The 25,095-nt window shown below is 40.7% G+C and overlaps 2 protein-coding genes across 2 annotated transcripts in view; one reads left to right on the top strand and one right to left on the bottom strand.

The window, feature by feature from the left end:
* The first annotated feature begins 1,447 nt into the window (after positions 1-1,447).
* LOC145488346 (uncharacterized) lies at positions 1,448-19,379 on the top strand. The gene is made up of 3 exons (XM_081467191.1): positions 1,448-2,776; positions 13,926-16,308; positions 17,129-19,379. Exons 1-3 carry the CDS (start codon positions 2,584-2,586, stop codon positions 17,295-17,297), a joined length of 2,745 nt encoding a protein of 914 aa, XP_081323317.1. The 5' UTR covers positions 1,448-2,583; the 3' UTR covers positions 17,298-19,379.
* LOC145488355 (aminoacyl tRNA synthase complex-interacting multifunctional protein 1-like) overlaps positions 19,323-25,095 on the bottom strand; it is a 12,692-nt gene continuing 6,919 nt past the window's right edge. Inside the window, exons 4-9 of the mRNA XM_081467204.1 lie at positions 24,825-25,010; positions 23,373-23,480; positions 22,453-22,526; positions 21,998-22,038; positions 20,697-20,859; positions 19,323-19,683 (exon numbers count right to left, since the gene is read on the bottom strand). Coding sequence (XP_081323330.1) covers positions 19,552-19,683; positions 20,697-20,859; positions 21,998-22,038; positions 22,453-22,526; positions 23,373-23,480; positions 24,825-25,010 — 704 coding nt within the window. The 3' untranslated portion in view covers positions 19,323-19,551. The remainder of the gene's footprint in view (positions 19,684-20,696; positions 20,860-21,997; positions 22,039-22,452; positions 22,527-23,372; positions 23,481-24,824; positions 25,011-25,095) is intronic.

Below are 25,095 nucleotides of genomic sequence, written 5' to 3'. Positions count from 1 at the left end.
TTTATTTTGAGAATTTCTGTTACCGAAAGTTCAAAGTTCGTTTTCTCAAAACAAGATATTTTGCCAAGGATTTGTTCAATTGAGCTGAAATTTCAGGATTTGTTGTTCTGAGTAAGTTTTGTGTTTTAAGCCGAGAACCTTTCCATTCGGTACATTTTCTCGAAGTTCTGCTTTGAAACGTACGCTGGATTTTCTCTACAAGATTTAACTGGTCACCGTTTCATGTGTTTCTAACTTTTCAAAAATCTCTATATTTGTCTTCTTTCAAAAAATGTAAACATTCATTTTATGAAGATATGATTGATCATCGTAGTTATGCACATAACTTAAGCAGTTGTGAAATTAAAGCCTGAAAAAAAAAAAGTAGGTCTGAACGGGATCCCGTTCAGCCCTGAATTTTTTTAATTTCACAGCTGCTTAAGCTGTGTGCATAACTGCGATGATCAATCATATCTTTATATCCTCCGCAGTTCAAATATATGAACTTTCATATATTCACCTGTATTATTCATTTTGATCAATTCTTGTAGGAGTTATCTTTTCTCAAGTACGCCCTAGTATTTCCCAGCAGGTGGCAGATTTAATCAGCCGGTGTCAGGTTACGATACAGTTCTAGGGTATTAAAATATTTTGTTCATAATCTTTAGTCTTTAAGCTTTCTAAAGTTGTATACTTTGTCATGGTTTGGAATTAAATCTTACCAAGAGAAAAGTTTGAAAAAATGGTGTGTTTTTGGGTGAACCCCCACCTTTGTTTTTTCACTCCCCAGTTGCCTCTCGGTTTGCGTCACTCGTCACACTCCAGAAAGACCTGGAAACGAGTTCTCCGACTAAAAGGTTTGAGAGGACACTAAACTTCCACATCGGAGGTCCTTCAAAACGGCTTTTCTTAGCACATATTTGCGCAGAGTTATCTCAAGAGAGCAATGGAGATTTTGCTGTTTTGCTATTGAAGGACTGAATTTGGGGCACATTTAATTTCTTCTCAAAACGACTTCTCAACGAAACACGCTGAACCATCGACAATCACGACAGATAGTCAGATACAAAACGTGGTCGAGGTTTAATTGAACTATTAAAGAAATTTCTTCTTGTTCGATGAAACCAAATTTAGTTTCTGACGCCACACTGGCGTGAGTCCCATTGATTTCTTAAGAGAGCTCGTGTTTTGATGTCAATAGGTTTCTAAAAAAGATCTTTGCCCCAAGGCGTACTTAATTTAACACAGCCCTGAATGATGTTATGCTTGCCTCTCGCCTCACGCTGCAAAAAACACACTTCACTTGGTGTTTGTGTAGTAACCGCAAGAAACGTTTCACGTAGCGAAAACTGGAAAACATATTATTTTTAGTTTCTCAGACTCAACTGGTGCTGTTCTGTCATGTATAACGGTTTGGTGAGCGGCAGGTTTGTTCAATGTTTTAAAATAGCCCCAGGCAAGTTTTAAATAAAAGCACACTGTTAATGACAACTAATAATGCAATGACATGAATTGAAACACAGAACTTTCCTGAACTTTTCGTTGACGTTTTACTGATTTTCGAACGAAGTCATGATCGTTTGAAATCATTTGACACGGTACGTCACAAGTTTTAAAACGTTTCAAAATTCTTTTTCAGGAGGGCACCTACAAAATCGGAAGCGGACGCGACGGATATAGATCATAAAAGATAGCTTTAATTTGAATAAAACGCAATGTAATGTATATATTTTAGAAAATTCTTGCTAGGGACTATGTTGCTAATTTCGATCAGAGCTTGACAGTGCAAGCGACCAAATTCTATCTGTATTTTTAAGGAACGCGCTTATAAAAATACCAACCATTCAAATCTGTTACTGAATCATAATTTGTTATCATTCTTTTCAAGAATGTCGAAAAAACTGAAGGCCGAGGTAACATGGCTCGTCGCTACTGCCAAAATTGTACGTGCGTAGAAAAGGCATTGTTTCGGGTATACTGTTTTGAATTGCTGCTCAATCGGATGTGTCTGGACGGCCTCAAGCTTCAGCAGTTTAGTGAGATATGGCTTTATAGCCCGCTGAATGTGTGTGTTGTAGTTTAATATTGCTGACTTAGCTTTACGACTTCATTTCTATGTTTCTTTAAGGCATCTCCAAATATGAGGTAGTTTTACCTGGCCAGGGTGTTGCGCGCTCAGGGACAGCTATTAAGCCCGCGTAAATTACGCGAGCCCTTTTCGAGGCTAACTGCTTCAAATAGGCAGACAGCCGAATACAACGTTCTGAATATCAATTTATTCCCCGAGGCTATAGAGACACGGTGAGCGTGGTACATATATTACTCGTCTCCTGGGGGGTTAAGTATGCAGACTGGCTTTTGAAACAAGGGCTGCCGGCTAACTTAACATAATCAGGCCTGACTGACACAATACGCATCTTGTTATTTCTGACATCTCAAAATTTGAATAAAAGGGAGTGAAACAATAGATCACTTTCAATAGCGCTTCTGTCAAAACGGTCTGAAAACGTCCCGCGTGGACAAAGAACACTGCGTAAAACTCTAGTAACAATCTCCTTTCACCCTCAGCTCTGCTGAGAATTTCTTTGCAGGAAAATAGAAGCAATGGCTTCGCAAATTGCTTTCCAAGACAACGTGCTTATTAAAATTAAGACGGAGAGAGACTTGCCCTCCACGTATTGTTCAGAGAATCATGGCAGTCTTAGCTTGGATTCCCCGCAGCAAAACGGAAGACTGGCAAGTGTTGATTACTTCCACCACGCTAGACAGCAGATGATCTTTCAAGACTCTGCCCAAGGTAAGGACCGACTGCTAACTACTGTATTTAAACAACTCATTATAGAAGGGAATGTCATGCAAGAAATTCGCTTGCCTTTCGCTAGGTCTGTTTAGAACCAATACATTTAAATCGTCGCTAATGACCCTGTCACTCTGAACATTGATACCAGGAAACTGTTGCGTTAAAACTGTCTGTCAGTTGAATTACTTTCATTCACCAACAGTCAAAACTGTTTCACAATATGCTGTCAAATTGCAGCTTGACAAGGCAGACCAGCTTAAAAATTATTGATACCACGCGAGGTGATGCAGCCTCGGGCGTTTCGCTGTGCCATGAAAACACCTCTGCTTCGGTTATCGCATATGCACATTCCATCCACAGAAATCAAATCACTCTCCAAAAAATGGATAGCACAAATACAACGCAGTGAAGAAAACTGCATTTTTTGCGTGGAAATTCCGAGAACACTTACGGCATGTACGGGCACAGCCTTTCTAACATGCAAAATAAAACAAACTCTATTTTTCTCTTCGAGAGTAATTTGAAAAGTATTTGACTGTACAATGTTTATGCGTAAGAAAATGGCGGTAAAGAAGGTAAGCAACCTCCAGAGTAAAGTTGAGGGTTAATATTTGTCAGTCGTAATGAATGTCTTTATGTCGAGGTTGTCACAACCTGCACTGACGGCTGAATTTTTCACTCCAGGCGATCGAGACCGTCACGCTTCATACAACAGACAAATTGTCAACGAAGAATCGTCATTAATATTTTACCTTGGACAGCTCTAAATGACTTTGCTTTAGTCCAATCAATGCACCTTTGCTACAAAACATCAGCTCACACACATAGCAACTTAAAGTTGCTAAATTCAAAACCCTATAGATACTTGATATTCATTTCGTGTTCTCGCCACGTCATTCACAGCCTTTTCATAGGCTACGTAGGTTAAATCTACTGGCCCTAAAATAACGTGAAAGATAGCTGAACTCAAGAACACTCGTTGGAAATGTTCGAGCTAGAAACGATAAAGCGTTGTTCTTTTGTTGTAACGTTTGTTATTGAAGATAAGCCACTGACAAAAGCCCAAATAGTTAGCGGCGAACTTACGTTTCCATCGACAAACCACAGTTCTGAAACTCGCGATTTGGTGAGGCAGTCCAAGTTGATAATAGAGAGAGCAAAGTTTCACGACAATTTACGAAATTGCCGTACCAGAAAGATTAACGCCACAAGAAGTTTTCTGCAATACCTTAATTGTATTTCATTACAAACCGTGGGCGTTTGTTTAGATCATGTAGCCATACTCGTCTCAGCTGTTTAACGGAAATAAAACGTTTCCTCCCTTCAGCTGCTAAACTTCAACATGATTACAGTCCAGCCTACAGTCGCCCCTCTTAAGAGCGAACACTGGTGGCCGGAAACAAAAACGAATATCTCTCAATCACCCCGGCAAATTGATTACATGCGCACATATGCAAACTCTTCGCGGAGACGGAGAGCATAATTCACGCGCGCTTGTGTGGTCTTGAATATTTTTCCTGTGTCCTAAATTCCTAATCAGACACCACGTTAGAGAATAAGCAAATATATGCATTCAAGTTGTTGTGATGAGGGATTCTTTTCCAAATTGTGTCGGGCACACAGTGCGAGTAGATTTTTAGTTGGGCTCTAAATATGTGCCATTCAAACTTTGTCTTCCTGCTTAAACGGTGGGCTTCTCGTTCTGTATGATGCAGTGTATTGTAAGACCATAATGCCAAAATGTAATCGACCACAGGCAAGAGCTTAAGAACAAGTACATTAAGAGCAATAGGCGAAACGGAATACTTTTTATTAGCAAGTGCTTGTACTAAATTCGTAATTCTTGTAACAATACAGTAGATAGTTTGATCGTAAGCTCTTTTAAGGCAAAACCCTTTTGGTCAAAGTTGTCGTGCCATGTTTCGTACATAACATTTTAATGTACACTTTGTACGTTTTGTAAAATTTAGTTTCCTTGCTTTAGTTCCTCGATGTTGTCGTTCAGGAGGCGGATGACTGCCATTAAATAATATCAGATCTCGTTTGAATACAGGTTTGGTTTTCTATCTTTAACCTTGATTCCCTCTCGTAAGTTTGACAAAATAAATCGACGCTTGCGGGCGAGCGCGTCGGCTTTGACTCCGTTATAAGATTTAATATGTATATAAAGCACCAGCTGAGTCTTTTCTTTGCATAACGCCTCTGTGCCTTAATTGCAGCGTTTTCAAGCTTAATAACTAATTTCTAGGTTTTTTAACAAAAGCGGGCGGAATAATATCAATTTTCACGACAACTCCGATCTTACTGCTTACTTTTAGCCCCAAGGACATAATATTTAGTCTTCCAAAATCTCTCCCATTTTTCACGCCAATTTTGTCCAAGTTAGACAATATTCCTTAGTAGTTAATTTTCCTCGTGGATAAAATACGGAGTACTTCAATGTTTTATTGCGTGTTGGGTTAAAATATAGCTTCTCCTTTGTATGGTATGCAACGGGCTGTCCTTCGGCCTTGTTTGTTATCTAAAAATCACGCGAACCTAAACTTGCTCACAGATCAAAGCTTTCCTCCTCTCAAACGTTCCCTCTTGATAATATTCCTTAGGGAAAGTTATTTCTTCAGGTAACGACTCCGGAGCTTCTAGATGCAAGCGGCAAGACCTTCATCTTTGAGAAGATCTAAGACACTTTAACTTTCCTACGTGTTGGTTTATTCTCCCAGGAATCCACAGTATTGTGAAAGTCTTATTTTTAACCCTTGACGTTAGACATAACCATTTCAGCCTGCAGCATCTAAGTCCTTTTCATCATTATTTTCAGCAAGAATTTCTCTTGATCTTTACTTTCCAATTTGACTCAATTCAACCGTGCAGTGCGCAAAAAGACAAAAAGAAAATGCTAGTAAACGTACTAAAATTCTAACCCGCTGAAGTCACGAAGAACTGATCGAGTTGCCTTGGAAACCACAGTGCTTTTGAAAAATATCGTCGTTTCATCGAGAGCCAAGTGACACAGGGGTTGAAGTTGGCAATACGTGATTTGAAATTTTGTCCATTATATTTAGAATCCAACCACTATTGAATGCCTTATCATAGTAGCAATTTGCTAAAATTAAAGAAGCGAAGAGGTAACGAATCATATTAATTATCCCTGAGGGACAATACAGGGGGTGAAATATCTAGCTGATTGTAAGAAAAAAAAAGTCCCCTTGTATTAGGAGAACCAATTCTTTCACTTCATCTTAGCTTGCGATTCTCTTGTGACGACGTCTTTTAGGAGACTTGAACCTGTAGACGACTCCTCGAACTGAGATATCGCTCAACAACACTACGCACAAGTCAGCAGAACCTCTTGAGATCATGACATATAATTAGATCTTAATAGGCCTTTTACGGCTCTTTAGTAGTCACATTTCAAGAGCAATATTAACCTTTACTTGCTTGAGTTTCAAAATGCACTCACAAAAGGCTACATTAAGGATTTGGAGGATGCTCCAACATCAACTGAAGCCTTAGCCTCTATCAACGGTTTTCTTACCGTGCGCGATTACAAGGGGGCCTGGATCTGGTTGTGTGTTTCTTGATCAAAGTTCAAGGCGGTGTTTCAGCGGAAAGGCAAAAGAAACTCGAGACAAAAAGACAATATACATGTATAAATATTCATTGTTTTTCCTTTAATCTGGCTGAAACACCGCCAGCTTTGATCAACTGTCGATAAACGTTCTCTAACAATAATTCCTTCCGGTATTGTCGCGTGCGCTAGGGGACGGATGTACACGGGCTATGTTGTTGTCAGTGTGTAATAAAAATAAAACTCGCTCAAACGCCGACGTGGTAGCAGAGCGAGCGGAATGAAGGAGAAATAGAGATCAAAAGACAGAAAGAAAGCGATACCGTTCGTTTGAAAGCCGTTCACATCAACGTCAGTCGAATTATTTTTTCCTCGCAGTCGTGGACAACAACATCAGCAGCGAATTAGCCGAGTTACCTAGAAGCCTAGCCGAAACCTACGAAGAGATGGTAGCAGACTTGGGCGCGATTAAAAGACTGATCGGGCCAAGGAAAACACATGTGGCTCAACATTGAGGCAGCAAAAGAAATCAAACAGCGACCTATCAATGGAGATCTTGAGCAACTCCTAGATGAAACACGTGAGAAACGAGATCCGCTGCAACGGCATTTAAGTGTTATCAAGGTCTCCGAACTCAACTTGAAGACGCCGCTAAAACCTCCGGAGAAAGGGAGTACGAAAAAGTGATGGAAGATAATTTTTTTTTTTTTTTTTTTTTTGTGATGGAAGATAATGAGGATTACAATGATCTTGTGTTAGAAGCCGCACAACTTGCTGTGGAACTTTCGTCGAGAATGGAAATGATCGAGGACAGAATGGAATTCAAGGTCAGACGAGGAATTGTGAAAGTAAATATTGACCTGAATTGAAGGAGTAGATGTTGAAAATCGAGAAACAAAAGACCCAGATTGAACACGGAAAGTTACAAATTGAAGTAGAGAGGCTTAAGAAGGACAAACGGAAGAAAACACTTCACGCAGCAACAGCAAAACCCGGTACGAAACTTAACACTAAAATTGCCAAAGCTCGATTTCAGCAAATTTAGTGGGGAGCTATTGAAGTGGCTGGAATTCTGGGATTCTTTTGATTCAGCAGTACCTCCAATGAATCACCGAGCCCAGTAGAGAATATGAATTACCTTCGAGCTAAATTTGAAGGAGAAGCAGTAGAAGTAATCTCAGGGTTAACCTTGACAAATGGTAACTATCAGGAAGTAATCAGACTATTGCAAAAATGCTTTGGATTATGAGATTATCCTCATTGTTCATCACACACTAGTCGCATGGATTTACCTGCCTCCTCAAGCTATATACATTAGCCTTTCGTACCAGCTATGACACCTCACATCATTACAAGCCCTAGGGAAGGATGTAGACACAAAAATGCTCGTAACCCTGGTCATGACAAGGCTACCTAAAGATGTGATAGTGGACTGACCAAAAGAAGGATGATCAAGAATGGACGGTAAAGCTTTCAAGACATAAGTCGCACAGATACATAACAAACCGGGAAAATACTGAGCGACATTATACAACCAAAGATGACAGTTAGCATACTATTGGAAGCCTGCGGCCCATAACTCAGGACGTCAGTGAAGGCAAAGCTACCACTGACGCATTGGTATCTGTTACAAAACCTCCCAAAGATCAAAAATTATAGTGACGGCACGGTTTTTACAATTAATTCCAAAACTTCGGAGAAGAAGAGCACCGAAAAAGAAGAACTTAAAGCCGAAGAAATAAACCAAGCAAAGATGATGTGAAAAAGACGTGTCCCGAGAAAAGCAGTTTTACATCAGAGATTAATGCAATCAAGAGCAATACAACAAACAATCTGAAGAATCAACTTAGACTTGCTAAGATAGAAAGTGGAATCCCCCATTGCCATGGCAGGGTGATCAGAGAAAATCTTCCAGAAACTACCCCCTTCCCAAAGCTTCTACCGAACAACCAAGGCTTTATTAACTTGGCCATCAACAGCCTTCAGTTGATGCATGGTGGAGTATCACAAACGTTGTCATGCAACTATCAGAAGAGAATTCTGGATACACAGGAAAGACCAACAGTCAGACAAGGTCTTCTGAACTGTCGATGTAAATGCAGAGGACATCAAGGGGGTCCATACAGAATGCCCCCAGATGGCTCCATACCCACCCTCAAAAATAGAAGAGTCTTCTCTCTTTACATATACAGGCCTTGACTGTCTGGGACCCTTGAATGTGAAAGTGAACGAGGTGTGGGTCTGTCTATTTACCTGCTTAGTATTCAGAGCCGTCCATTTAGAACTCATCAATGACATGTCTGCAGAGCAATTCCTTTTGTGCCTAAGAAGATTTATCAACAGGCGTGGCAAGCCGAAACAGATTATAACTGACAGTGTTTCACAATTCATGCTAGCAAAGTCCAATGTTGATGAAGCATGGATATTTACCACCATTAGCCCTGACGTGCAAACTTATCTAGCCAATAAAGGAATCAAATGGAGCATTATCGTTGAAATGGCCCCCTGGATGGAAGTTTTTATGAACGGCTTGTGGGAATTGTAACGCTTGCTCTCCGAAAAAGTATTGGCAAGATCTGTTTAACATTGTCCAGTTGGAAACCATCCTTACAGAAGTCTAAGCTGTTGTAAATTCGCGACCATTAGTGTACGTGGAAGCCCATTTGAATTCTAGATTCGCATTAACCCCTGGTGAATTCATTAGTATACACCCAAAAACCGGTGTACCATACCTTGCATCAGAAGACCAACAGGAAAGAAAGGCCAGAAAAATGTCAACGCGTTTTGGAAACTGTGGCTTGATGAATATATATGTGCCGAGTCTGCGTGAAAGAACGAAAATACACTTGAAAGCTCCAAGAGTTCGATCGAAAGCTCAACCCAAAAAGGAAGACGTCGTGCTTCTGGAAGAAAGTTCACCAAGAGGAACCTGAAAGTTAATCATCGATATTTTGGTACAATTAGTATTATAGTGTGAGAGAGTACAAATAAAGATTGTTGTTGTTAGGGATGATTGAAGACTTTTTTACAAGATGATGAGGTACGATCAACTACAGTCCGAATAGCCTCCGAAAAGTTGCTGAGCCGACCATTGAACTTTCTTTAGCCTTTAGAATCCTCGAAAGTAAGTGAAAAACCAATCGAATCTAACGAACCTGTCGGTAACAACAGAAACCACGATGACACAAGTAAGCAGAAGAGTGGAAATGAACCTGCTAAGGGACGCCCAATTTACAGAGCTGTCATCGAAACAAAAGGAAAACTGAACAAACAATTGAGTTTAGCTGAGTTAACATAGGTTTTCGAGAGACATATATTATTGCCGATTTTGTTTCATGTCACTTAAAACATTTGTTGCCTCCGCAGTGTCATGGAGAAAACTCCATGCTTTGGGACATGTGTGAGGCATTACATCATTTGGGATGACATGAGGGTTTCCCGTAAACACGTCCAAAAAAGAAAAAGTCGGAGCCGCCATGTTAGATGGTCAGTGTTGTGTTCGCTGCGAAAGAAAAATAGAACGCGCCCAACGCGACAGCTTTCGGAAAACCAGAGATACGAAAACTTCCGGTGTTTTGGTTTTACTAAATTAAACACAATTCAGTTCTGTTTAAGGCGTTTTAAGAGTGAATGCCTATAAAAATGGATCTAAGTCGCCTATCAATGGCACAGGTCGAAAAATTGATTTCGCTTGTATTTTGTCCATAGATAGGTCCTAGTAAGAATAGAAACGGACCATAGTTAGTTTCTGCTAATACAGCTTTCTTTGGTAGAAATACGTCAAAAACGATTTCGACCCGACTGGGCTCAAAATCTACTTCCGGTTTTGCTGAATTTTCCGAATATTTGATTGCTTCGCGCTCCGCAGAACAACTACTTGAGAATCTTTCAATGGATTTTGTATTCAGTTCAGGTCTTGGTAGTATGACTGAGCGAAAAATAAAATAAATCAAAGTTAGTTTTGAGCCCGAAAAGAGGTAAAACTGAAGCACAAAATTTTACAGTATGTCGCAAGAGAATTATTGCTTAAAAACATCGCCATATTTTTCTATGGGTTATAACTCTAAATACCATAAAAACACTTTCTACGGGTTAAATATACACCTACCTGTTAGGATATCAAAAAATATCTCTGGGCAAATGGTTTCAAGTCGCCCGCCTTGGCCTGTGTTTCTCATAGATTTTGCCCAAAATCCGCCGTTGGAATGTAAGCAATTGCGTGACGCGGATAGCCACTCTCGAGTAAAATATTCGTTTCCAGCAATCCGATGAAAGCAATTTTTGAAACGTTGTGTGGATAAAATAATGGAAAATGTTTTTTTTTTTGTTTTTTGTTTTTGTTTTTTTTGTTTAACTTAGTATAAATATATATGTTTTTTCATTTGCATTGCGACACCCACGACATCCATGATAAAGAACGTTACTACAGTACTCCGGGAAATGATTTTAACACTTGTTTATTTTATTGATTTCACTGATAACTTACAACACAGTAGCAGTTTCAGAGATACACTTAACCAATCCTCTATGATTTATGGCAACTGAATCATTGACTGACAAATAAAGTCAAGTGGAAATACCATAATTTCTATAGACTACTAACTGCGTGACGGCATCTCAGCTCTTCTAGCTGTGTAGAAAATTTGTACCTACACAATATGCTCAAACTCAACTAGAAAACCCGGATTTTCTTGAATTGAATTAGCCGAGGAAGAAATTGCGTTTAAGTTTCAATCATACTGGGAAAAAAATCCATCTTTTCTACTTTGGTTGTTTGATCAATTAACTGAAATTTGCAGATCAAAACACTGGTAGACAAATAAACATTACAGTGGTCGATCTAGGACTAGGTTTACAATAAAGGAGTTCCCGAATTCATCAATTTTAGAGTATTCGGATTAGTAGGGGTTTACAGTGAAAGGATATTCGGATTCTTAATCGTTTATACACGACGATAACTCCGGGAACATTCATGATGGAATGGTTAACAAGCAGTTTGTTGCCTCGACAACGAGAAACAAAATGCCTCCGAAAATAAGGCTATGGCTAGGTTGAGACAGTCTGAAGTTTTCTTTCAACTCGCTGACCACGGTACTGTTGTCCATCATGCCAGGTTCCTCCAGGTATTTACTTAGGGTTTAGGGTCGAAAACTGTCGAGGTTTTCGATCGTGCCATCGTCGTCATCTGCGCAGTAAAGTATAAATTGGGCACGGTTTCTGAGGAGTATGGCATTACCCATTATAAAAGTGATTACCTACACCTGAAACAGCACGAGGTAATCACCCAGCGACCGCCATCAAATGGCCATCAATGCGCCTACGACTCGACTACGACTGGATCATGTAATCCGCCATTTTCGTTCCACCGCAAACTCAAAAGATCACAGGCGGAAAAATATCTGGATTCGAGAGAAAATCGTTCACACGACAAAACTCTCCGGATTCAAAAGTTTTCGGATTCAAAGTTCCCACTTTAAATTCCGGATTCAAAATCTCCGGAGACACGACCAAACCGGGGGGTTTTTATTTCGGTTTCGTCCACTTTTGTGTAAATGGCAAAATCAATCCGGCACTAAAACATTCTGGATTCATCACGAATCCGGAACAATTTCCTCTAGTGTAAACCTGCAATCCTGGCCATAAGTTGTTGGGACACCTCCCATTTTTGCGCGCTGAAACCCACAATTTCAACTACGTCCTTAACGTTTTAGAACAAAAGATGAATGGAAGCAAGTACAATTGACCCCCCCTCTCCCCTAGCAATGTTGCATGAAAATGAAGCTATTCTGAAGACTAGATTGGATGTGGGAAAAAAGGAAAAAGGGACAATAGAAAGTGGTTAGACAGTTGTGTTGGAACCAAACGCGATTGCTGAAAAATCGCTATTATTGGAATAAGACGTGAATATCTATCTTATCGTCTCTTTAGTTCGAGAATACTGTTCTAGGAGGCGAACAACTCTTGAAACGAGGCTATTCTGAGGCTATTGTCATGGATTTTTTTTCTTCAAGATTTTTATCAACATTGACAGGGGGAGGGGGTAGGCGGGCTTGCGCGGTTTTGGTCTTAAGAGAGGCTGCCTGTGAAGTCATCTGCCGTAACTGTCCCAACACTTTTGACCAGGACTGTAGTCTTAAATGAACAGCGAACATCCATCTTGTTTTGTTCGCGGAAGTCGGTCACAGAGGAGCGAATTTCAATGAAATATATATATAATTTGATTAAGCAATTAGCCAAAAATAGGTTGGCCGCCAAAACAGTTTAGGGTTTAGCCTAACTTTAACCTTAAGTTTTAAGACTGAAGAAAAAAAGGAAAAAGCACTGAGCATTTCAGTTGTTTGAAACAGAAACATTCGCGCACAATGAACTATGTATAGTACGTGGGTAACCAGGAAAGCAATCCGTCCAGCACAGTAATTGTTCAAATTAACAGCTTACCGAGACACTCGCACTGTCGGTGCCTCTTATTTATGACTTTTAGGATTTGTTTACTTTCTTTTTCCGACTTTTTAGCAGGAGAAAAAGCACTAAATGTGCTGGCACAAATAAAAAGGTTTAAACGAAAATCGATCCGTCGAAATCAACAAATACAAATTTACTCACTGTAGCGTTCCTTCAGATCACGTAAGGCTACAAACCAACAATATCAACTTTTCATTACGCTTAACAAATGAACTTAGAACGATTTTCTTTCTAGAACTCGTTCTTGTAATTAAAATGATCAGAGAAAGAACGACAGCCTAAAACGACATAGCAGTAACACCCGAACTCCGAGTAAATTGCTTTTAATTGGCGTTTTTAATTAACGAAATTTCCAAAGCGATGACTTTCAAAATATAAAAGTTAAAAGTGGTCCATTATGTTTTTCTTTTTTCACCCAAATGTTCTAAGATAGCCATCTGCGGTTTGTTGGAAACGAATTATGTATTCAGGGTGACCGCCAGAGTCACGCAATTGTTTACATTCTCACGGCGGTTCAGGGAAAAATTCATGAGAAGCACAGGCCAAGGCGGGCGACTTAAAACCATTTGCCCAGAGATATTTTTTGATTTTCAAACAGGTGGGTGTACAGTTAACCCGTATAAAGTGTTTTTATGGCATTTAAAGTTATAGCCCATAGAAAAATATGGCGATATTTTAGTGCTATAATTCGTTTGAAACACATCGTAATATTTTCCGTTCGTGTTCGATCTCGTTTCAGGCTGAAACGAAGCCTCGATTTATTTTATTTTTCGCTCAGTCATACCATGAAGACCTGAGCTGAATGTAAAGACCATTGAAAGATTCTCAAGTAGCTGTTCTGCGGAGCGCGAAGCAATCAAATATTCGGAAAATTCAGCAAAACCGGAAGTAGATTTCGAGCCTAATCGGAAAAAAATCGTTTTTCGCAAATTTCTCCCCAAAAAAGCTGCATTAGCAGAAACTAACTATGGTCCGTTTGTTTACTAGCTAGGGCCAATCTATGGGCAAAAAATGAGCAAAATCGATTTTTCGACTTGTGCCGTTGTTTGGTCCATAATTATGGGCACTGGCTCTTAAGTGTACTCATTTTATCTGTATTCTGTTTTTGGCTTTCAGGGAATGGTCCTCGGTCGCAACAGGATGCTTGTTCCGTGGTTGTAAAGCAAGAGGCGGTCGATGATATTCCATGTAACAATGACTATAATTGCGACAAACCTCAGCGTTCTTCATCCCCGAGTGAAGACAACGAAGTGAAATCGCCTAAGGATAATTCATTTTACGAGCCCCGTGGAAGATCATCACCGCAGAAAATGAGAAAAGAATATTTAAACCATGCGTCCCGTTCCGAAAGTGCGCACCATGCAGAAAATTCCTCTCGTACCGAGGGTGTGTCCCGTCCCGAGGAGGTCTCCAGGTCTCCGCCTTCTTTGCGTGGACCTGAGTCTCGTTTGTTCCAACCAGATGAAAGAATACGAAATCTACATTTCGAGGCACTGAAAAAACGGCAACGTTCAACCTCACCTGTCAATGGTTGGTCGTACCCCAACAAGCAGGTTTTCAAGGGGTTTCAACCAGCCTTGATATTAGTGGAAAGAAGCGTCGATCCTGCTATGTCCACACAGCGTTTCCCAACCAGAAGAAATGATGATTTGTCTCCTCGTGAACGACAACAGTCGTTTCAGCGCGACACCAGCCATGTGAAATCACTGAACGGAAATGAGGGCGTTACACAGTTGGTAAATGGTGAACGAAGCACAGCTAAATCCAACGGTTTCCATGAAAAGCTAATGTCTGGAATAAACGGCTCACCATCAGACAGACCCGTGAAGAACGTCTCTTCGCCAGTTTTGCCAGAGAACAATGCTAGCAATAGCTCTGTCTATCCGAAGGATGAGGTGCCTGTGTGGAAGACATACCAGTGGTATAGAGATCGCAAGCGACCACTTTCGCAGCAAACCAAAAGACAGAAAACAGAGCAAACAATCTTCATGCAATATAACGAAATGCGTTGCAAGAGAGTCGAAGAGGGGAGGATGGTAAATGAAAGAAGAAGAGCTTCAGAACCTTGCTTGGACCCTATTTACAGTAGGGAAATGGACCACTCATCTCCATCGTCTCCAACAAAAGCTCGTTCTGCGGAGTCTTCTAACGGAGAGGGACATTTCGCATCGCAATCTCCACAAGCACCAAGTCGCTTCCTAGCCGACCATCGAGTGCTCCCACACAGCTCTTCGACTTTTCGAAGGGAGAAAAGACATTTGAATAATGGCCCCCGAGAGTATAATTGTCAAAGACGAAAGAGCGACGAGGGTTATTTCAATGGAAAAGCAAATTTCCAGTACGTGTGTAGTAGAGAGAGTGGTACCTTTCCAAAAGAAAAAACCGCTCAGCACGTGATCTTCTGTCATGAAAAAATCAAACCAAAAAACCAGGAACGCAGCGCTAATGCTGAGGAGAAAGTAGGTGTTGAAATCTCCGCAAATGAAGACGAAGTGGCCAGTGAACCAGATGATGGCGCTTTGGAGAGAATTAGGAGCCCAACTGAACAGGCTGATAACATTGAAGTACTGCCAGATAAACTACGCCGCTATCCTCAAGACGTTGCCAAGATTCTAAGGCTGAATAGGATCGTAAAAGCGGTGAGGAATAACAAAGAAAAGCGGCTTCCCTATAGTACAACAGAAAGACAGCGAACAATCATGACGAGCAACCGTAATCCATCGCATACGACAAGCGTTGAAAACGAAGCGTTTTCGGACGAGATGCAGATAGAGAACACGAGTGATTCCGACCAGGAAATTAATCAGAGATGTGGTAACGGTCACGCAGCTGACGAAACAATAGAAGATGATGATGATGATGATGATGATGATGATGATGATGATGACGACGGCGAGGAAGAAAAAGAAGAAGAACGAAATTCAGCAAGAAACCTCATCGACTGTTTCTTCTTGCCTGAAAGAGAACCTCAGCAAATCAGAAACGGACGGGTTAACACCCTAGCCTTCCCGCAGTCTGTACCAGAAAAAGACGAGTTTTCCGCAAAACATTTCAACGGTCTCGGTGCAGTGCAAGCCCGTGACGACAGCGATACAGTTTGTCAAGTGAACGGCCTTCTTTCCCTTCCTGGTTTCAAAGAAACCAAGTTTAACATCAGCCTGGGAGAACTAAAGCGTCGGATGAACCCGCCCGAGACACTGACGCGGGTCGAAATGATTTCTTACGTTCGACAGGCTAAATCTTCTGGAAGGGTCCTCTTAGACAAGAACAACATCATTACTGCCAACCGCTCGCGTCCCACAATTCTTTCGCGCTTGTGTGAAAGCGAGGCACAACTACTGGCTGACGGAATACTTAAGATGAACAGGGAATATTTACCGCTGACAACGCTAGCACGCAAGACAGTTGAGGCTTACAAAGATGACGACTGCAAAGACAAGCACTGCGAAGACTGCAGGCTCAAACTCAGAAGACGAATTGTTGATGTTGAGATCACAAGGTGAGTGTAGCATGCCAATTCCAAAAATACCAATGAAATTCTGAGTATAAGTATTCGGCAGATCTTTGGAGGCAGGCATTTCTTCGCGAACTAAATTAAACACGTAATGAACATCGCATATGGAAAAGTCAGGAACTCTAATGATTCTATGAGCGTTTCAGCTTGAGATAACTATTTTATTGACCACTCCCCCAACCCCCAATGAAGCTTTTCAGGACAAATTGGAACAAATGCTCAAAGAAATATTGTAAGAGAACATAGCCTGATTAAAAATCCCAACTGGCAGGGGGCAAACTATCGAGAACAACACCAGCTAATGGCCATTACGGGAATTAATTCCGCGGCCTTCAGATTTAATGTCCAGTGACAAAGATTCACTTTGCCTAAGATCATTCTGCACATTGCAAAATTTTCTTTCTTCGCAATATAGCGGAACTGGCTCAACTGAACTCACAGTTTACATTTAAGTGTGATTGCTAAGTAACCGGACGCGACATCAATACGTTATGGATCACCCGTCGTCTGTAGAATGGGCAATGCTTAGATGGTTAGCTAGCATTAACAACCCAGCCTCGGCGTTCAATCCAAGATAGCGACTTTTCTAAATCATGCGCCGTCTTGAATTCGAAGGGAGAGCCTGGAAGACCCTGGGAGAGAGTTCGCTTCAAACAAATTTTCGTTCTAAGACTAGACCCTTCAGTTTCCTCGGTCAGTGGCTGGTAAAACTTCCCACCAAGGAGAACAACTAGGGGGTATGAGAACATTCCAGGAAAGTTACATACGGTAAACACTGATTAGTTTCTTTTTCGTTTCTCTACAGAAACTCACTAAAAGAGTTGCACAAGATTATTGAAGAAGCGAGGACGGAAGACGCATTTGAGACCTTCGAACTTGCGTCGCACACCTTTGGAGCGGCGAACATCCTCAACCATCTGTCCCTGTTAGACGAATATTTTAGAACTCTGTTGCTGACGCTACAAGATGAATAAGACGGCAAACCGTACAGGGATTAATCATTGTATCAAGCAAGAAAAAATATTTCCAAAGCTGCCGTGCCCCATATAATGAATCCTTTGTTGAGCAAGCTTGTTCCATCAAGATGCCTGAATATTGGCCTCGTTATTTTTGCGTGAAAATGGACCTCGTCTCTGTCTACGTCCTTAAAACCGCCCCAAAAGAACTTGGCCAAACTTCAGGCCTCTCGACCTCACGCTTGATCAGCAACCCATATATATATTACATTCTTAATTTTAATTGGAAATCAGCGCTTTGCGAGTTTCAGAGATTGGCCTTGAAATAATTCGAGTCAATTGTTCAGTTCAGTTTCTGCGACACCAAGAAATTTCTGCGAGTAAAATGTCACCACTAAATTTTCTCCGATTCTTATTCGTTAAAATTGATCACGTGACGCGATTATGTTCATCAGCGGAGAAACACCGTCTGCCCTTAGTTCCGTCCAAGGAAAATACCCGGATGGAGAGTACCCTACGCGAAAACTTTTCTATAAAAAAGCGGGCTTGTAGAAGCAAAAAAAAAAAAAAAAAAAAATTGAAAGATTGATTGATCTGCATTTAATGGCTTTTTGTCTGTTTTCGTTTTCAAATTCTACATTTGGCTTTCACGCTTTTCATTTAGAGAAGTTGAAAATAATTCAATATGACTTTTGAACTGGCACGCAGAAGAAAATTTAGTGGTGAACAAAGAAGACAATAGAGTGTTTATGTCTTGGAACTATTGGTCAGATAGTTGCTTCTTCAGTAGAAATTTGATGTTCTTTAAACTACAGCCGAGCCCCTATTAAGCGGCCACCTTCGGGGAAATTGGATCGCCTTCTCCAAAAAGAGGTATTACGTTTTGGACGGCCGTTTAATAGCGGTAAAGACAATAGGAAAACCCGCATGGGTACGACCAAAAGGTGGCCGCGGCCGCTTAATAGAAGTGGCCGGATAATAGGGGTTTTATTTACAGTATTTTACTGACAATGATTTCGGGACTTTGATAACTGGCCGCGAACGGGTGGCCGCTTAATAGAGGTTCGTTTTAATAGGGGTTGATAGAGGTTAATAGAGGTTAATAGAGGTTCATAGTATGTTCTTCCTCGAAGCTTCCCTTCTCGGGCAAATATTTGTTTTGAGAGCATCAAATTTCCGCAGGGCAACTATCAGCCGATAGTTCCTCGACAGAAACATTCTATTATCTGAACACAATGAGAGAAACAGATTTCCAAGTTCTAACGAACTCGTTGTAGGCATGTCTATTTGTTTTATTCCAAATTATGTAGCTAGGAATAGTGATTTCAGTTAAGCCGTAAAACATTTGGTGCTAGTCAAAACTAAGAAAATGTCAACAATGGAATTAGCGTCTAATATAGCTATTCCTCGAGTAAAATCTCTCTAATGAAAGTAATTCGTTAATTTCCAGTAGTGGAACTATCTGCATTTTAAAGTTTCTCCTCGTTCAGAGAGGTATATACAACCCTAGTCAAATGCCTTGGGACACGTTACACTTTTGCCAACATATGATCTTTCTGCCCACCTCCCCCTCCCCACCCCCAACACAATGTTGATGTCGATTCATCCAAAGTAGACCCACTATTCCAACATTGTTTTTTGTTGTTTTTTTTTGAGGGAGGGCGGGGGGAGGGGGGGGGGGGGAGAAGAGAGGTTCGGCAAATTAAATCGTGACTTCCCACTTCAAAATAATGCGTCACCACTTGTCGTTTTGTCAAGTGTCCCAAGGACTTTTGGCCAGGATTGTATGTTCACCGAGAGATTGGCGTTCTTCGACCTCTGCGACGCCGCGCATAAACTAGTCTTACCTATATGCCGACTGAATGTTTAACATGTAGCTTTTCATACAATAGAGCTTTTCTTTGGGACAGTCTCCCTGATTAAGATGCAGCTATAACTAGCTCTTTGAGTCTCTTTAAAAACACATACTAACAAATGGTTTTCCACCTCGGGCTCCCACACGGCAAACATGTAAACCAGTTAATATCAAATTTACTTTACAAGAATGTACATAGACACTGTATTACTAGGAAAAATAAAGTTCAGTTTGTATGACCCCCATTGCGCATACATTTGTTTTTTGGGATACTGTTCATAGATGACGACGAAATTAAAGGATGGCCCTGTATCACCCATTGTTCAGTGATTTGCGCGCAAGGTATTCTCAGACGGAAAGCATTAAATACATTCTGCTTGAAGAAAACTTTATTTTCACATTTAGTAAAGCCATTTATTAACTTATCGGAGCCTTAAACAATTTACGTGATGTACAAACACCCTTTCCAGCTACAGTGAAAGGAACATCTTTGTAACAAGCAACTCCAGCATCGTTTGTCCGTAAATGAGGCTTCACTTGATCCCAAACCTGCAAAACAGGTTTTTACAGGAAAGCGTTGACAAAAAAAAAAAAAAAAAAAAATCAAAACAAAACAAAAAAGAAACGCTGACATTTCAGGATGGCTGGCATTGTCCCAGGCTTTATTTCCAGCCGTTTCCTAGACTACGAGTAGCCCCTCTTTCGCTTAGTCCGTCGTGCGTGAACAGAAGACCTCGAGAAAAAAATTGGCTGCGCGAAATGGAGTAAGAAGGACCCCGGATTTCGCACGGCCATTTTTCCCTCGTTGCATAATTACGGCGACACAAGGCGGACTTAGCGAGAGGGGGATTACTTGGTTTTCGGAGTCCGGTTTTAATTCCCCTGCTATTGTGTGGTGAGGAACAAGGGGCGCGGGCTCACAAAACGGCTCGAAATCGAGTGTGGCATTCTCCTAGCCACACACAGCCTCGTTGTGTCTCTACCCGCCCTATCTGGAGCGAGAGAGAAGAGAAGAAACATCTTGTGTTTTTATACCGAACTACGCCTACATCCGATTGCTGCAGAAAGATGGAATTGAACAGACAGTGCGAATGAAGGTCTCAAAACCAGGACTACAACATTACATAACGTCACTATGATCTGGTAGTTGGATTGGCACTGTATTTTTAGCTTCAGTACACTAGTTTCTGTCCAGACAAGATTCACAGTGTAAAGCCACTAGATTACGCAATATGGGGTCAGCGTGAAGAAAAATATGAATGAACAACATCAAAGGGACCAGATGGTTGTTGTCCAGTTTTACTCACAATAAATTTCCAGAGTGAGGTGAGTTCTTGCATTTAAAGTGGCTGGGAAGCAGTGTTCGTTTCAATGATAATGTAAACATTTCTGTGTTTTTGTGCAGCACTGTTTGTGTTAATGTTTTAAAAATATCAAGTATTTTTCAGATTGGAATTTTTCTGGCTTTCTTTTTGGCCCGTGCAACATTTTAGGAGTAGGGAGCTGTGAGGATTTTGGGAAGTATATTATTAGGGCTTGAAATCATTTGCTATATATTTTACCTTCTTTTTTGGGTTTAGCTGTTTGTCTGGCTCTCCAGGATACCCATCAAATACAACCCTATCTCCTGGCACACTGCCAACAGGCGGTGCAAGCAATTCAAAGAACTTCCTGTCCTCAGACACTGCACACATCACCATGGCTTGAGATGTCACACCACGCATTCTATTTATAACAAGACACAATATAAATAATAATTGAAAACACTGGAGAAAGATCTGTCCTTCCCTGAAGCCCCTTGTTTGGCTTGTCATGCTGCTGTTACTTTGATGGTCACACAAACCTAATGATGACACTTGGGACCAGACCATGACAAAAGCCACGACGATTGCTTCATGGGAGGAGAAACAACATAATGTAAATCCCTGGATCCTGCTGGACTGACTATTTAATTAATATTCAATTTCTTGGATTCTACTGGCCCACCTGCATAATAATTATTCCGCTAGTTGGGAAAGACCTAGTATAGCTTTGCATGAACGTGATGGTATAGTATAGCCCCTGGGGGGGGGGGGGGGGATACTCCCAGGAAAATTGGGTGGGGGTGTGCGGCCTGCCTCCCAAAACCCTTACCCTATTTATGACCAAAATCTGCGATATTCCCTACCCTATTTATGACCTGACCAAAAATTCGAAACCCTATTTATGACCTGACCCTAAAATCAAAACCCTGTTTCAGACCTGCGTTAAAATTAGTTGAACTAATTAGGGAACTTATTTAGTTCCCTAGTTCAGACCAATGTTAAATTACCATAAACATAATTTGTGAAGGGCTTTAGTTGATTTTCTTTTCGATAATGATGAAAAAGTGGCTTCTTCTTAAAAACATACCGATATCAAGGCTAGAGTGCAAAAACCATACCCTATTTATGACCAAAATCAGCTAAAATCAATACCCTATTTATGACTGAAACGGTTGAAAAACCATACCCTTTGGGGCCGCACATACCTATATAGCCCATATAAGGGAGTACCCCTCCCCCCCCCCCCCCCCGAGTATAGCTTTGCATTAACGAGTTTGAGAAGTTCAGGTCCGGGTTATTTGAAAGGTGGATAACGCTATCCACCAAATAAATCACTATTGTTTTGTCAAGACTTATTTGCTGGATAGTGATTTAACCAGACGGCAGCATTAGTCAGCCGTCGAGCAACTGGGGCATAGTTCTTTTATTAGTGCAATTTACAGCCACAGCAATTTTCTTTGTGACTGCGTGTGCTTTGGTTTTCATAGTACAACATTCATTTGAGAGAAAAAAAATTAACTGCATTACACATATGTTAAAAAATCAATAAGTAAACTTACTTCACTGGTTTGAGGTTGCACATCACTACTACCACACTATCCTAAAGAGAATTTAAGGAGAACAAGTGTACATCTCAATCAGAAAAGCAAGGCCATGGGGGTTCTGGGACACATCAGGCTTGATTTCCAGCTGTTCTATGAGCCTGCATTCTTTACCCCACACTGGGAGGAGGTTCGCACCAGGACCCCAAAATAGCTGAAATCAAGCCTAGGCACATATCAGCGAAAATGTTCATGAAAGTAGTTATACAGTGTAATGGTCAATAGTTTAATATTGCACACCACTGTAACAGTAACATTTCATAAGGACAGTTTGCACAAAAATGCCTCGTACATGTACATGTCAAATGTACAACTACTAGTTTTTTTGTTTTTGTTTGTTTTGTTTTGTTTGATTTGTTTTGTTTGTTTTGTTTTTTCAGCTCCATTCTTTCATTGCTATTAAATGGCCATACCTGAAGTTCTTCTAGTGGCACTGATCCCACAAGGCCACTGCAAACTGTCCTGGGCGTTTCTTCCCCAACATCAACTGAAACAAAAGAGGCATGAACACACAACTCACCCTCCTTGTTTTCATGTGTTTTGACTAATGATGTGAGCATATAGGTACAAACGGTTAGCAGCAACTAGGAATAGCAGGGGCCAATCTACATCTATGGGGTATGAAATACATGTAGTCATCTGGAGAGCAAGGAATGATTATAGCAGTTTTTTTAAATTCAAAGATTATAAATGATATCATTCAGGCTACTGGCAAATAAAGGGCAAGAGGAAGGGGGTTAGGAGGTAAGGTGGAAAAAGAGACCAGTGCCTGAGAATATGTGGTTCAACATAACATAATCCAACATTATCAATGTTCTGTGTTTAATGATATGATCCAGAGAGAAAATCTTTCTTTAAAATTTTCCTTTTTCGGCAGGGGTCCAAATATCCAGACTAGTCTGGTGGAATTTTACACTACGGAATTTTTCTGGAGGAATTTTACACTGTGGACCATTATCAGACTCCCTTGTGGCAAATTGGTGAGCAAAGGCAACTCAGAGTAGTCTAGGAAGGAAGAATGCCCTCCTCTTGCTCAACGTATTGGTCACCTTATACCTAAGTTGGGAGCCTGTTCACATTTCTGCAGGCTTGAGCAAATGTCGTGGTTAATGATAACTAGCACTCTCTTAGAATATCTAATCTTTTATGATAGTAGAAGTGCAATGCAACACAAACCAAATTTGCTAGATAAGGCGTACCAAATAAATGTCTACACACATTCCAAGATTTATCCTTTCTTGACCAAATGTTATACAAATTATGTACAGTGTACATCTTTACATGTATGTACATTTTCCAAGGCTGCATTTACATCTACTGGATTACAACTTACTCTCTTCCACAAACAGTGTATCTGCATCAGGATGGTGCTTGGCTGACAAAATTCTACCCACCCGGAAATCAATACGGGAGACATCAGGTTCTGAGCTGCTCGGAGTTCCTGAATATATAGTAAGGAGAACACCAAACAATTAACAATCATAGCATACTCACTGGATAGTTTTATTAACACATGACCGTGTCCTTCTTACTGGTTAGTGACTTGCCAGAACAGGGGTGTCAAAAAGTACAGCTATGTACAGTGGGTACTAGATGGCTGATGGCCAAAACCACCATACACTTTGAACAAGACCTGACAGCTACTCTACTGGGCTATTTATCTGATGCTTTTCAAAGACATCTGATTCATTTCACAAACAATTGGCAAAATCAGGTGCCCATACCCCAACAATAAAGTGCCCACATTACCTCAAGCCTTTGTGACAACCCAACAGTACACCACATAAGCCTGCAAAACTCTAGTTCAAGAAGCCCAGGATTGCGTCTGGCAGGGGTTATTGAATTGTACATGTACAGTACATGTATTCTAACAGGCAAGATATCTAACTCTCCCAACAATCACTCTCTCTCTCTCGCCACCCAAGAGTATAAATGGGTATGAGCAAGTTGCTAAAGAGAGCTAACAAAAAGGCTGCAACTACATGTAAACCTTGTGATGGATTGGCATTCAATTCAGGAGAAATGGCAATAATTATTATACTCCTAGTCTATCTATACTAAAAAGAAAGAACAGAAAAACACTTTGGCAGTTACTTCTAGCAGACATGGTACAATGTTCTTTTGACATTCCATTAATAAAAATACATGATTGTACAGTATGCTGCACTCCAAAAAGATATTTAAATGATTATTGAATGACAAATCTTAATAAAAATTTGCATGTATACATGTGTGTTTGGGATAGCTGCTGCTCAAACTTCCTTTGAACAAAAGGTCGAAGGTAAATGTAGTATTGGCTTAAACTGTGAGGAGTCTCTTTTTTGTTGGAAAAGCTGAAGAACGTTAATGAACAGAGGTGAGTGGCAAAGCCACAAGCTGCAACTTGTTTTTGCTTGTCTTCCAACACCTGCGCTACTCGAGGCATGCGGTTTCACCACTCACCTCACCTCATTGCTTTGCATTTATTCTCTTGCGAATCTTAAACAACCAAAAGACAGACTGCTCACAGTCTAGTACTGGCTAAAAATTAATATTATGCCAAGCACAGCTGCCAACAAGGGCCATTTATTATAACCTGTAACACCAGCTGCAGCTAAGTAAGTTTGATGGGCCCTTAATGTAAATTGTAAACTTGCCTGTTGTTGATACAATTCACTCAAAAGGTAACAAGTTTGTTACAGGAGGGTGTGAAGATCAAGGCTACAGGTGATTAAAAAATTAATGACAGTGCTGCATCTCAAACAAAAACAAAAGCTAACAAAGCTTAACATTTCTGTACAGTTACCTTCTGTATCAGGTTTCTTGTCTTTTCCTTTCTTCTCCACTTTTTCCTTCTTCGGTTTCTTTTCTGGCTTTTGCTCTTGTTCTTTTTCAGGTTTAACCTCAGCTTGTTCAGCTGCTTGAATTTCAACTTTCTCCTCTGTTCCAGAAGGTATCCCTTGCATTAAATTTGGAAGAGAAACCTGTCTTACTGAGGAAAAAAAATCCAGTGTAAGTGACCAGTAGCATACATGAAGAAGCTAGTCATAAAAAGGGATAAGTGACGATTTTGGTTG

This window comes from Orbicella franksi, chromosome 1 (genome assembly GCF_964199315.1).
Source record: "Orbicella franksi chromosome 1, jaOrbFran1.1, whole genome shotgun sequence".
Taxonomy (NCBI): domain Eukaryota; kingdom Metazoa; phylum Cnidaria; class Anthozoa; order Scleractinia; family Merulinidae; genus Orbicella; species Orbicella franksi.
Note: the sequence above shows the minus strand (reverse complement) of the source record. Positions and strands in the feature narration are given on the sequence as shown.

Bases quoted from the DNA above. Each gene is read 5' to 3' on its own strand.
- LOC145488346 (XM_081467191.1), top strand. From the start codon at position 2,584: ATGGCTTCGCAAATTGCTTTCCAAGACAACGTGCTTATTAAAATTAAG. The intron at 2,777-13,925 runs GTAAGGACCGAC...TTTGGCTTTCAG, and splicing joins CTTTCAAGACTCTGCCCAAG to GGAATGGTCCTCGGTCGCAA. The intron at 16,309-17,128 runs GTGAGTGTAGCA...GTTTCTCTACAG, and splicing joins GTTGATGTTGAGATCACAAG to AAACTCACTAAAAGAGTTGC.